At 49.3% G+C, this 13,224-nt stretch overlaps 1 protein-coding gene across 1 annotated transcript in view; it reads right to left on the bottom strand.

Annotated features, from left to right (window-relative positions):
• Positions 1-331: 331 nt before the first annotated feature.
• Positions 332-13,224, bottom strand: part of LOC112458626 (protein kinase C delta type-like) — a gene marked incomplete at its 3' end in the record, with an annotated part of 31,097 nt that continues 18,204 nt past the window's right edge. Inside the window, exon 6 of the mRNA XM_025022362.1 lies at positions 332-445. Within this exon, the coding sequence (XP_024878130.1) occupies positions 332-445 (114 nt within the window). The remainder of the gene's footprint in view (positions 446-13,224) is intronic.

The following is a 13,224-nucleotide window of genomic DNA, read 5'->3' as shown; positions in this document are numbered from 1 at the left end:
AGTGCGAGTTGCAAAATAAATCTCGTTCTATTTGTAAAATATTAAGTATACTAATAAAAACAAAGGATATATCGATAATATTACGTAGCTAAATTTCATGTTAAGAATTTCCTCGAATTCTTTAAACAAATATTTGTTCAAAACGTGGCGACGGCACAAGATCAAAATGTATCTTAACGAGATTTATTTTACTTCTCGGCAAAGAGATTATGTCAGAGAAAAAAAAATAATAATAACGAAAGATATTGAAAGACGTAAAATCGTAACCGGAGTATAATTAATTCGAACGGTACGCCGCCCGTAACGATGTAACGAGGAACCACTGGCTTACTGACCTTGTCCTTGTCGTGAACCTGGCCCGGTAGCGCGTGACCCTTGGTAGTCCATTGGCACAGGTGCTGGCCGCTGTAGTCCGAGCACACGATGTGGAAGCACGCGTGGCACTCTGCAGGACATAGAGAACCGCACATGCAGCAGCATAGACTACTATTATCATCGCGCACTGTTCGTCTCGCTGCCAACCCCTCGTGGGTGGCTGAGCCCCTGCCGGCCTTCGCGCGACCGATCGAGTTCGCGTCGACGCCCTCTGCCACGGCAGGCTGCTGCAGCTGCAGCTGCTGCTGCTGCTGCTGTTGCGCGCTGCACCAACACATGTATCGATGAAAGGACACCGGTCTCGCGCACACCGGTTTCGTGAAACTGAGCTCGCTCTCGACACCGTCCGCCGCCGCCGCCGCCGCTGACGCCGCGGGCGTCGTCGTCGCGTCGTCGCGCGTCGATGTCGCGGTACGCGATTGCAGCTGCAACTGCTGCAAGGATTGCTCCTCAAGCTGGGCGGCCGCGGCCGCCGCCGCCACCGCTGCCGCCGCCGTTCCCTCCCGATGCTGCCTCGTCGCCTGGTTATTATTACCGGCGATGTACCACCTGGGCGACACGTACGTCGCTCGCGCGACGTCGTACAGCTGACCGACGACGTGGTCACCGCCCGCGCCGTTGCCGTACGTCGCGAGGATCGACGGCGCGGTCGCGGATCCGATAGCGAGACTCTGCATCTGCCGTTGCAGTTGCATGCTCGCGGAACCGTTCAACGACGACGAGGATGACGACGATGACGAGGAGGTGGTAGACGACGGCGCCGCGGCGCCGTTGGTCGCCGCCGTTGTCGCCGTCGCGGCGCCCTTGCGCAGCATGTAGTTGTCGGAATCGACGGCTAATAGTCGCGACATCGCCGTGGACTTAGCCTTGTTGTCGTCGCCCGTACCGGGACTGATCTTTGGCGAGCCCTTCGGCTCGAGCCGGGAGGATATCGTTGTGATTTGCTTATCCAGCTCGTCTGTGCAGGAGCCGACGATCGTCGCCGTCGTCGTGCTCGTACTCGTCGTCGTTGACGTCGCCGTCATCGTCGTCGTCGCCGCCGCCGCCGCCGTCGACATCGATCCAGGAGAGAATAACTCCTGGATCCTGGCCTGGTGGTGCACTTGCGTCGCGGCTGCCGTAGCGGCCGCAACGGATGCGCTCGTTGCACGCTTCATCGTCGCCGCGGTCGATCATCAATTGCTCGTCGCGAGTCGGCTAGGTCTTCCTCGCCGATGCCGATGTTCTCGCGATTGACGCGTTGCTGCTGTTCGACGACCCAGGCGACGAGTCCTGCTCCTCCCGCGGGCCACCCGGGTTCCCCGACATCCTCTCGAAGTCTACGTGAATTCCCCGTCCGGTAGTTACACGCTCAATCGATCGCGACTCTCAAACGTCGGGGACACTTGGATCTTCAAGGTCGCTAACATGATGAGCCGCCCTACGAATTCCCTTGTCGCTCGTCGCCGGCGGTATCGGGTTCGCTGATCCTGCGCACGGTGACTGTGGGCCCGTGAAGAAAATTCTTCAAGGCCGCCGCGAATGTGGCATATTTATTCGGTCGATACCGCAGTGATATCGCTCTCTCGCGATCGAAATTTCATTCCTTCAAGAATCCTTCGACGTGGCGATTTTCTGACCGAAGATCCTCTCCGTTATCACACCGGCTTCGTCGTTATTATTAATAGAGGCAACACCGTGGATAAGCTGATAGACGAACCGGGATGAGAGAGAGCGAGTTACAAAGAGACGAGAGAGGGAGAGAAAGAGAGAACCAAAGATACAGGAAAAGAAAAAGAGAGAGAAAGAGATAGACAGCCGCTCCCGTGGGTGTGACCTCGTGTAAATTCGTTTTCCATAAATCTCACTCCTACCACACACTCTCCCGTGGTCGCGCGCGCGGCGCGCTCTCACACACGACCTTTGTATAAACGCCGAGATTCGCTGAGCCGAACGAAACCGGTTTTGTCAAGCAACGACACCGAGCGATTTTCAAGCGTAGCCTCGCGCGAGCGCCGAGCGCCGAGCGCCGAGTGTACGGGAATCCTCGTGGCTTATCGAGCGCGATCCCGGAGTAATCCCGGATGAAGCCGTGCGCCGAGGAGGTGAAACCGATCGTCCGCTCGTTAATCTGGAAATTCGTCCCGGACGAATTAATCCGTCGGAATGACGCTGCCTCGGATTATCCTCGGAGCAATTAATAATGGTGGATCAAGTCGAGGCTCCAGGTGGATCCACGGCGCGCGCGATCACTCGAAAGAGGGATTCCTCGGCGCGCTCGATCGCGGATCTCCGACTGATTTCTGAAACGTCACCGGCCACTCCATCCACTTTGCGAGGGTCTCTCTCGCAGTTCTCGACGTACGTACACGTGGAGGTCGGGGAGAGTTCTCGTTTCCGTTGAGGAAACCGGCACAGAGCGCACCGGGTGGTCGCGAAACTATACCGGATCGAACGACGGGCAGGCAGAGACCGTCGCACGAGCGTCACGTGAACGTGGAAGTCACTCGCGGATAATTGGACTCATCGCAAGCACTAATAGCGTTGAAACAACCAGCTCCTGTGTCCGCCGAGTCAGCGGCTCTCGTCAACTCGAGACGGGAGCCCGCTTATCGCCCGGGGTTCGCGCTGATCAGCAAGTCCTCTCTCCTCACCTCGCTCTCCTCACTCGCCGCTCTCGTCACCTCGCCGGCGTTCGTTGTCTGCCGAACGAAGCGAGTAAAACGTGGGTCGCCTCTAATCTCCCCCGATGTAACGGAGTCAAGCCAATGTCGGTCGCGACACAGCTCGATCACGCAGCGCCGGATGGCCCATCAAGGACAACCCGCTAACTTCCTTTCTTCCTTTTGGCCACCTCCTGTCTTCTCCTCGCCGTCGACTGCGATTAAGCCCCACGTAGTACCGGATTGTCGATCAAGGACTCGTGTCTTCCCTCGTCGTCGTTGCTTTCTCCTTCGCGATTTCGTTTTCTTCAGTATCTCGCTTTCTCGAGTTCCTCTTCCCAAGTTCCTTCGGTGTTTCTTCGGGTATCGGCACGATTAGGAGTACGTAGCACTAAAATACGCAAGTTCCAAATTCTCCGATCGAGGAGCCGTATCCTTCTTTCGCCGAAATCCGATCAGTTCCTCGCTTTCCTTTTCTTCCCGTCCTCTCTTCGCGGCTTCTTCTCGCGCTTCGCACAGTCGACCGCTTCGCTCGCCGGAACGGATCGCGCCGCTCGTCCTTATCACGTCCACCAGAAGGCCGCGACTGCCAACCGCTCGTTCGCGGACGGCCGTGTCTCGCCGGATCACCACCGCTGTCGTCCCGACGCTTTACCGACCGCGAGTCAGCGGCAGCGGAGGAGTCAAAGTCGGAGCAGCGGAGTTCGGGTGTACCAGGCTCGCCTCGCTCTCTCGTTCGCTCTCTCGCTCTGTCTCTATCTCCCTCTCCTTCCCTCTTTCCTTGGGAGGTCTCTCTCTCTCTCGGCCGGCAAGGTAGACCTCAGTGGCGGACGATCCTATTACCTCCTCTTCTCTCGGTCGACGATTCGCGGTCGTTTCCACCCGGTAAAGCCGTCCACGTAAGGTATCCTCTCGACGTCGGCGCCGCGATGTCCAACCTCCTGGTCTCTTCCTCCCGGTGACCCAACCTCTCCTTCCTTTTCTCTTTCTTTCTTTTTTCCCCTCTCTTCTCCTCCTAACGCGCGCTCTACGAGTTAACTATACCCTTCGGAGCGGAGCTCTGCCCGCTTTCGCCCGTTTTTCCTCTCTCAGCGGAGGTCACCGCGTAGAGCCACGAGAAGAGAGAAGAGTCGATCAATCGGTCGGTCGATCGGCCGGTCCCCGTCCGTCCTCGTTCGCAGGTACTCGGCCGAAAACTCGCCGGTGTGACCGTCCGCGATCGCGAAGGCGGCGCGCGCGCGCACTCGTACTCTTCGCGCACACACAGAGTACGCGCGCGGACGGTACACACGCACGCACGCACGCACGATGTACGTGCAACACGACAGTTCTCCTCCGGTATAGAAAAGTCCACTGGGCCCTGCACTTTTTGTGCCAGCGGCCTGCCAGCTACACGCGCGCACACACCTGCACACGCCGCGGCGGCACACTCGTCACTCGCAACGCATACGTACACGATACCTATCTATCTGCCTGTTCTTTTCTCCCTCTCTCGCTCTGTTTCATTCGGTGTCTCTCCCACACTCGGTCGATCTTTCTTTCTCTGTCTCCCTCTCTCTCTGTCCCGTTCCCTCCCCCACCAATCTCCTCGCCGTCCCTCTCGGGACTACTCGTTGCCGCTCTCTCGTTCTCTTTCTCTCTCTCTCGAGTCCTCTCTCAACGCGATCGTCTCCTCGCTGGCCGTGCACAGCCGGTCGGTCTCTACATGTCGAGTGTTGCCCGTGGGCCAAGTCCCTCCCTCCCTCGCTCTCACTCTCTCTTTCTCTCTTTTTCTTCTCTCACGATATATATGTACATATATATGTATGTATGTATGTATGTATGTATATATGTATATATATATATATATATATATATATATATCTTTCTCGTGTTCTCTCTCTTTAACTCTCTTCGACTCCCGCTCCGTCTGGTTCACTCTCCTACTCCAACTGTCTTTATCTCTGCCGCGGCGCGTGTATAGCGAACGATTCGCACGTTTTGGGCTTTCACCCGGACTGATCCACCGACAACGACAACGACGAGACCGAGAGGCAGTCAGTCTCTTTCCCTTCGATTCCACTCGCGGACATATAATGTACGAACGCGCGCGGCTCCCCGGGGGACCGTCTCTGCGCGATCGTCTCCTACTCCCGGTGACCGAGCGCGATCTTTCGAACACCACCGTCGCCGCTGGACTCCTCTCCTGAGGGAGTCCCCGCTGGTTCTCTCCTTCCGAGACCCGACTGGACGGACGTTCGCTTCGTGTTCCGGTTCCCCGTTCGCTGACTCGCGCCGACTGATCGTCGCCGTGCCGGACGACACACCGCCTCGTCTACGTGGACGGCTTCTTCCTGGCCGCGGAGGAGAATACCACACCGCCGGCGAGGCGCACAGCTGACCGGCCGGTCCGCCAAGCTCGGTCAATAGCCATAGCCAACCGCGAGCTGCTGCCGAGGGTAGCTCGTGGTTCGGCGCAACGCCACCTCGGCCATCTCCGACATTCGTCGGTTCTTCCCGTGGCCTTTACGCCGAGCAGACTCGTGCCGGAACGACGCCGGGGCCCCGAGCCTCGTTCGTTTCAGCCCGATCGAACCGCTGGAATGGAAATTTCCTGCCGAACATTCCTAGGCGACGAGCGCGGATCGACCGAGCTGAACGAACGAGGAATAACGCGCGTGATACAGTCCCGAGGAGCGCTTCAGCGTCGAACCGCGTCGCGATTTGCCAAATGATTCTGGCGTTAGGTATCAGCGGGTTGACCTTCGCAATGATGAGAATCGCGTGGATGACGCGGAGATCCGTTCGGTTCAGCTCGCGATTCGACTCTTCGCTCAGCGATCGCCCAGATTGAAGTTGACATTCAGTGTTGTTAATTCAGAGATGACGGTATAGATTGATTCTCGGGGAAAGTATGATTGACGAAAGTAATTCGTCTGATGAATTTTAGGCGATGTCTAGTTTTTCCGTAACATTAGGAATTCCTCATCGATCGCCTCCGGTGAAACGATTGCGGGACCGCGCGGCGGCTTCTCGGAGCACCAAAAACCTCCTCGCCGCTCGACGATCGTGTCCGATTGAGTCGGAATAAGAAGTCGGTGGAATCGCTCCCGGAATGTTGAAAATAAGATGCTTGACTGTGCGAGCACGTTGCGCTTGAAATGCATGCACGGTCGTACTTTAAGGGGAAACCCAGTCGCGGATTTGCTGACGTGCTCCGAAGGTCTTTGTCTCTGCAGCCAGTTTTCCTCCGAGAGAATCGGAGCCGAAGACGCCCTCCTGGAAAAACTAGAGCAGTTTCGAGGTTCATTCTTGCCGGATTCGACCGGAATTGCACAATGGGAGGAATAAGCTTCGATTACTCTTGCCTTCGCGCTCGGTTCTTCGGAAACGATGACTAGATTTTCGAGACGGGTTTCTCGCAAAAAGTAGACTGGTGTTGCTTCGATATTCCTCGGATAGTGGCTATACTCGTAGATTCGATCGCAAATGAGATTTCGTTTTGAATTGCATGACATCTGAAGGATCTCTCGTTTTCATGCTGAGATCTTCGAACGCAATCCGATTTAGAATCCGTCATATCACTCGTCTTTCTGTCGATTTTCCTACAGGCATCCATGGTATCCATAATATTCGTTTTCGAAATTTTGTTGGGACCAACGGAGCCCATTTTTCGGCTTATCGCGACGATGTGGTTAATTGATTCTTCATCATGACCTCACCCGCGACAGCCTCGATGACGAAAATTCGAATCGTTGTTCGTTTCCATGCGAGCCTTTTCCTGGGTAGCTCGATTTTTTTCGCGAATTATATTTGTTTAACGAAACAGCGGCGCGCGCGAGAAAACCGCTTCGCAACGGATATTGATCGGGCAACGAGAGCGAGCGTTGACATGAATTTTATAGTTAACGTGGCACGCATGGCTGGCGGAGGTTGATAATGTTCAATCAAACCCACGCGTCATTAAACAAATAAATCCCGGAAACAAAGACGGACAAATTTTGCCGCAAAATTTATAAAACGGGAGATACATATCTATCGTGCACAAAAAAATATCTTTTTCAAGCGTATCTCGGTATCACAAAAAATAAGCGATAAAACAAAACCGAATCAAATTCATGAAAACTTTGTCACCGTCGACCACAAAGGGGATACTCTCTTCAAAATTGCAACATTTGTAAATAGCATTCATTACGGAAATTGCAGCGTTCTTGACATAATTTTACATAATACTAGTACGAAAAGAAATTATACAGTTGTTTTCCAACAGAATGTAAATAATAAAGAGAAACACTGTAATTGATCAAAAATTACGACAGTACACTTGAAAAAATTGGCATTATTGTCCGCCTTTATCCGGCATGAACGTTGACACTTCCTCGATCGATTGCCTAATATATAATGCGATCAGGGCGATTAATGAAAAATTATCATCGAATCGCAATCAGTCTGCCACCTGAGACGGCTGAGGCTCGCTCTTATCTAAGACCAGCTGCGATAAAGGACCGAATACTCGTTTGCCAATCGCTCACATACAAAGACTGCTATTAAACAGACAATACGGTGCGCGATCGCGTAACGAGAAAACTGTACGTTAACTCTGTTACGTGTATCAATAGTATCGACTCGGTACTCTCTGTTTGAGGTGTTCGATCCCTCCGGTGAAACTCATTCGTGTCAGACAGAATTCTATCATCGTCGAAACAAATATGAATCTTTACGATATTTTAAAGATACTTTACGATGTATCATTTAGCAAAGAACAACGATGTCAATATATTAAAAGTCCGCTTGAAAACTAAGTTAACGTAATCAACATCAAAGCCAGATCTTTTAATAAAGACGATTAATAAAAGAATCGTGCCTTAATAATATTTAAAAACTTAAAGAAATCTTGAGACGTCTCGTCTTTCTTAGAACGTCCCATCCCTCTTTAATCCCTTCTTTGCACAAAGGGCAAGGAGCTTCATCGACGCTTTTAGTTAATTATATAACTCTACTTAAAGATACTCTAAACTCTCTTTAAACTACAATCTTCATTTATTCTTACCGTAAATAAAAAAATTCGTCGTTTTAAGCAAAGTAAATACGATGCAAGGTATTTATTATTCTTTACATTCGCGTTTCAAACTATTTTCAGAAAGTATCCATGTATCTATGCACATTTTTCTCACGTACGTGTATCGTTATGTTATTATTACGTAACATGTATAATAAAATAATAATACAGAATGCGTAAATAAAATATAAAAATAAAATATAACGTGATAAACTCACGTTACGTTACATTGATAAGCAGATGCCCAATGAACATGATTTCCGAGTGACCCCGAAAGCTTTGATTTTCCGGCCAACTGGACGAAAGAAAAGCGAAGACCGGCTAACGAGGCAATTTAAATCCGAATTTCGTAGATGCCCTCAAAGAAAGGAACACACGTGAGAAAACCCTTTGATCAGACCTGCATACTCGATCGAGCGTTAATGTCGATACCTTTCGTACGCGAACGTTTGCGCGAGACGCGTGCATTATTTTGTCTTCTCCTTTTTTTTTTCAAGCCGAGGCCCTCGATTGCACTCTTCCCCTTCAACCTGCCGCGAGATCCTTTTACCAACAAATCCCCAGCACTCGCTCTTATCGTAAAAGCGCACTACGCGGAACGGGGCGCTGGGACCCGGACGCGGGCAGACGAAGGGACAGGGAAAGGGACGTGAAAGTGAAAAGCGACTTTCCGAGCCAGCCGGTGTGGCGAAGGGCCCCCGGCGACGAAGGATGATCGAACCCTGCGGGCGAGCGCGCGTGCGCACCGCGACAGGCACGTCCTGTTCAAGGTCACAGGGCCGCCCACGCCGCACAGTCGTTCCTTCGCCCAGCGAAGACCCGGTGCCCTTTATTGAAATTCGGCGGATCGATTGTCGTGATTGTGGGAGAGCACTCTCTCTGCTCTCTCTCTCTCTCTCTCTCTCTCTCTCTCTCTCTCTGTCTCTCCCCCTCTCTCTCTATCTTTCTCTCGACGACGCACCCTTTCGAGTTGCGAGGATATGTTTTAAGCGAGATTGCTCAGAAATATTAGGGCGGTTCTATTTCGGGATTATTTAAGCTTGCGAAGTATGCCCTTTGAAAAGAATTGTAACGAAACGTAACTAAACAATCAACATAAATAACGAAAGCTGTTTTCTTTATAGAAAAAGATTTGTTTCAGAGATACGTGAATCTCGACTTTTATATCCTGAGATTATTCAGAATGCCTACAATATAACTTCGTCAAGTTTATCACAAGATATGCGTCAGAGATGTAAAAAGCACATCTGTTATAAATATACATCACTTCCAACCAAACCCCAACTTTTTAATAACTCTGAACATCTGAATTAAAATGACCGAAATAAGCATTTCGATATTTTATTCGATTTCTAATATATCAGCCTAATCGCATCTGATATGTTTTAGTCAAATAATTTAATGCAACTTTAAAATATCTGAATTGATTACCCGCGAATTGTTCCAATGATCAAGAAATTTGTATCGCGGACTTGCGTGTCTCTTAATAAAGAAAAAAAGCAAACGTTATTAATGTTTTCTCTCGTCATCCTTCTAACGATAACGATCGCCGATTGCATCGTTCGTGCCGAACACTCGCTCTGCATTCTCATTCGATGCGATTTGCAAAACGCACAGTGAAACGCATTCCGCGGCGATTTCGCACGCCATCAGGTATCTCTAATCTCACGCACTCGCGAATCGCATCCGATAATATCCAACTACGTACAATTCGAACCGGCAGCTGAAATAACACGCGACAAAAACCCGAAGATCCCGGATGCTTGCGGCGGGTGTTTGCTCCGCGAATTCGAGCGGCGATCGCAAATTCCACCGATCGTGACGCGAATTGCCGAGCGAGCGGCCGATTCGATCGCGCGTCCGCAAAATCCAAGATCGATCCGCCGAGCGCGTTGCACTCCCGCTCAACAAGTTCTAGCGCAAAGCGAAAGAATACTTGGACATAGCTAAAGGGTCGAGCGAGTTTATAAATACTCTTGTCGTCTCTTACAATCAATAGAAACGACGAAATTTATATATTTATATATAAAATTAGATATATATTTTAGACTTTGCATCGTAATAATAAAAATCTCAAACAACTATTGTATTTTCGTGACAGACGATTATTTCGGACTCGAATAATAAGTATCTATCCTTTGCCATTGACAGAGAAAAAGAAACGTGAAGAAAAAACATTTGTTTCTCCTTTACTCTCTCGTGTACTTGTTTATCGAACTTAAAAATACCCGAAGGTCCCAAAGGGTTAGATACTTCCGTGTCACAGCCAAGATAAATAGCAAGGGAGAGCGCTTGTTTTCGAGGCTCCGCGAGGTTGCAGCGCAGGTTGCACGTGCACGTGATGCGTGCGGTACGAAAGTATCGCGGGGGCAAAATGGAGCAAAAACGGGCAGGCCGCTCCGTATTATACGGGCGGGGCCGTCCACATCGGTGCTGTGCTGCTGCATTTAATGATCGACGGAAGCCGCATCGTGCCCGTGTTATGCGAGCGATCGTTACGTATTTTAATTTGAAATACATAGATGGATAGGATGTTCCCTCTCCAGATTCTTGTCGCCACGCTTCTTGTCGCATACGAACTCATCAGCAAATAAATGTTTTACAATTCCTAATGCGAAATCAAATTTCAACAAAAAGTCCCGCTCTCGTAAAATTTCTGTTGAAGTAAGATCAGTTAAAATAGAATGCGCAAACACGTTTCCGCATATTTCATACAGTTTAATTTGCTCAATTAAAATCTATATTTTTCAAAAGTTTTATCGCACGACGACATACACGATAATAGATCTCTTCAGTTCGTGTCAATTATTCAAAAAAATGTTCCGCAAATGTTTTTCAAAAATTGCGACGATAATTCATCAAGTACAATTTTTCACCGAGGCGTATACGATAAATATGGGCATAACTTGATTTTAAGTTTTAATCGGCTCTACCGTAGCCATTTAAATCGGATTTCCTCTCGACGCATCGCGCTACTCATCAACGTCGTCACGCATTCGGGTACCGCGATTATCTTTCATCGAAACGTCGTCTCCTATCTGCATGCCTTTAATCGTCGCTATAACACGCGTCGCACGTGTAAAGACGGCACGGCACCAACGACGCCGGAGTAAATCGATGGTCCAAGAACATAGGCGATAATTTTTCGAGGCAAGCAAATTTTTTCTTCTTTAATAATTTGTCAAATCCAGAGTCGATTCTACTAAAATCGATAAAATTGCACGATCACATTTTATTCAAATGCACTGCCTCTCTGCGATCGACTTTTGTGAGAACCACGCGATTTAGACGAAGCGATAAGTGCGAATGCTACTTCGCAGTTTCGACGAGTGAAACTCAATCGTGCATTCGCTCGTGCTGGCTTAGCATTAATTTATCTGTACCGAGAAATGTCTATCATTACGTTACAAAAATCATGCTCAGCTGTTATTATAACCCAGATTTCTATGTCTCTATTAAACGCCCCTCTTAAGCAAAACTAAGGAGATGACTGATGCGAAGGAAATATAATGCAACTCGTAAGTAATGACAAGAAACTTAAACTTTTTATCTTTTCATGTAGTCTATCTGGGGTCTCATCTTCTCATCTAATTCGTCTAGAATACTGTTGGTAAAATCGAAAATTACGATCAGTTATCATAACAAATTATAAAACTAGACAGGCGTAATTTATTTTAATTGTACTTAAAGTTAAAAAAAAAAAGTAAATAGAGTAATACATATATATACCTAAGGCTACTTTCGCGTAATTCATGCCATTCGTGTATCTGGCTAACAAGCGCACTTAAGACATTCAGAATCTTCGGGACACTCTTCGCGAGATGCGAAAATTACTCCGTTTAGTCACGGAAGGAGTTAGACAGCGTCGACGCGATTCGAGGAGCGCCAAAAAACCCGCCGAGTTACCTTTTATCTCGATCGCGCGCGCGAATTTTGCACCGCCCGTGAACCTTCCGCGAATCGATCGCCGGGTTCCTTAGCGAGGATTGCCGCTGGTGCAGAAAGACGTCGCACGCGATGGGTCGTCGTGTCGCAATTTGCAAAATCGCGCGACGAGGAGCCGAGCCGAGCCGAGGAGTCGTTAAACGCGTCGCGTTATAATACGCCGTTACATAACTCGCCGAACTGCGGAATATTTCGAATATCAATAATTAGGTAAATTAGGCACGCAATCGCCATCGATAACGAGTCTCCCCCCCCCCCCCCCCCCACGGTTCACCGGTGGCGATATCTATATATAGCTGTGCTCGTAACATTCTTAAAATTTTGCCGAGCGGCAATTTATTCGTCGCTGCCGACTCGATTATTCGCACTTTATCGAACAGCAAGAACAGAAAAGAAATAATTTAAGCGAATAAATTGATGCTTTCAATAAATTTAATTTAAATTTCTTGCCGTGCGCGATGCAGAAATAATTAAAATCAACCGAATACCAAATATTAATTGGCGCATATCCGCGTGCGGTTTGCAGAGCAATTAATTAAGTATATAAGGTTCACCAATTATCGTCTAATTAAAAAAAATTAATAAAGGCCATTATCCCGTTCTGTTTGGATCGCGGAAACAAATATAATTTTTTTCACTTATTTCATTTAATTGACTCAAGTTTATTCGTCTTTAGTTAATTTGCAAACAGATTGATTCGACGCTAATTAATTTGTCAACATCGCCGCACGCTCCGACGGAACAATGGGGCATAAAGCTATAAATGGCGATTGTCTGTGGAAACCTTTCGATCGCGCGGGCCGACTATCCTCTCGACCCTTAACCCGGGGAATCCCGAATTTCCCATAGCAACGTGACGGTGCACTCCATTACCCATGACCTCCGCGCCCCGAGCGCGCCTCCGCTGCGCTGCCTCTGTATCTGCGAATCAATGCAGCTCCGTCGCGTGCATCCCGGCATTTCCCGAAACGCGGCCGTAGACTAATTGCAACGGAAATTACGGCGAAAGAAAATCGTGCGCGCGTCCACGCACGCCACGCTATTTGCCGCGTTCGTCGTCGCGACGTATAGGGAAGCCTCGCGTTCCCGACGCGCGTTTTCACGTTAAGTGAACCTCTCGGAATTCAGGCTGATCGATTCCGTGAAACAAGAAACACAGAAAATCAATATCAAGGTATAAATTAATCATAAGCCACTACTTTGTTACTAAAATTAAGAGATTTA

This window comes from Temnothorax curvispinosus, unplaced genomic scaffold, assembly GCF_003070985.1.
Source record: "Temnothorax curvispinosus isolate PA1 unplaced genomic scaffold, ASM307098v1 QBEX01009046.1, whole genome shotgun sequence".
Lineage (NCBI taxonomy): Eukaryota > Metazoa > Arthropoda > Insecta > Hymenoptera > Formicidae > Temnothorax > Temnothorax curvispinosus.
This window is presented reverse-complemented; position numbering and strand designations above follow the sequence as displayed.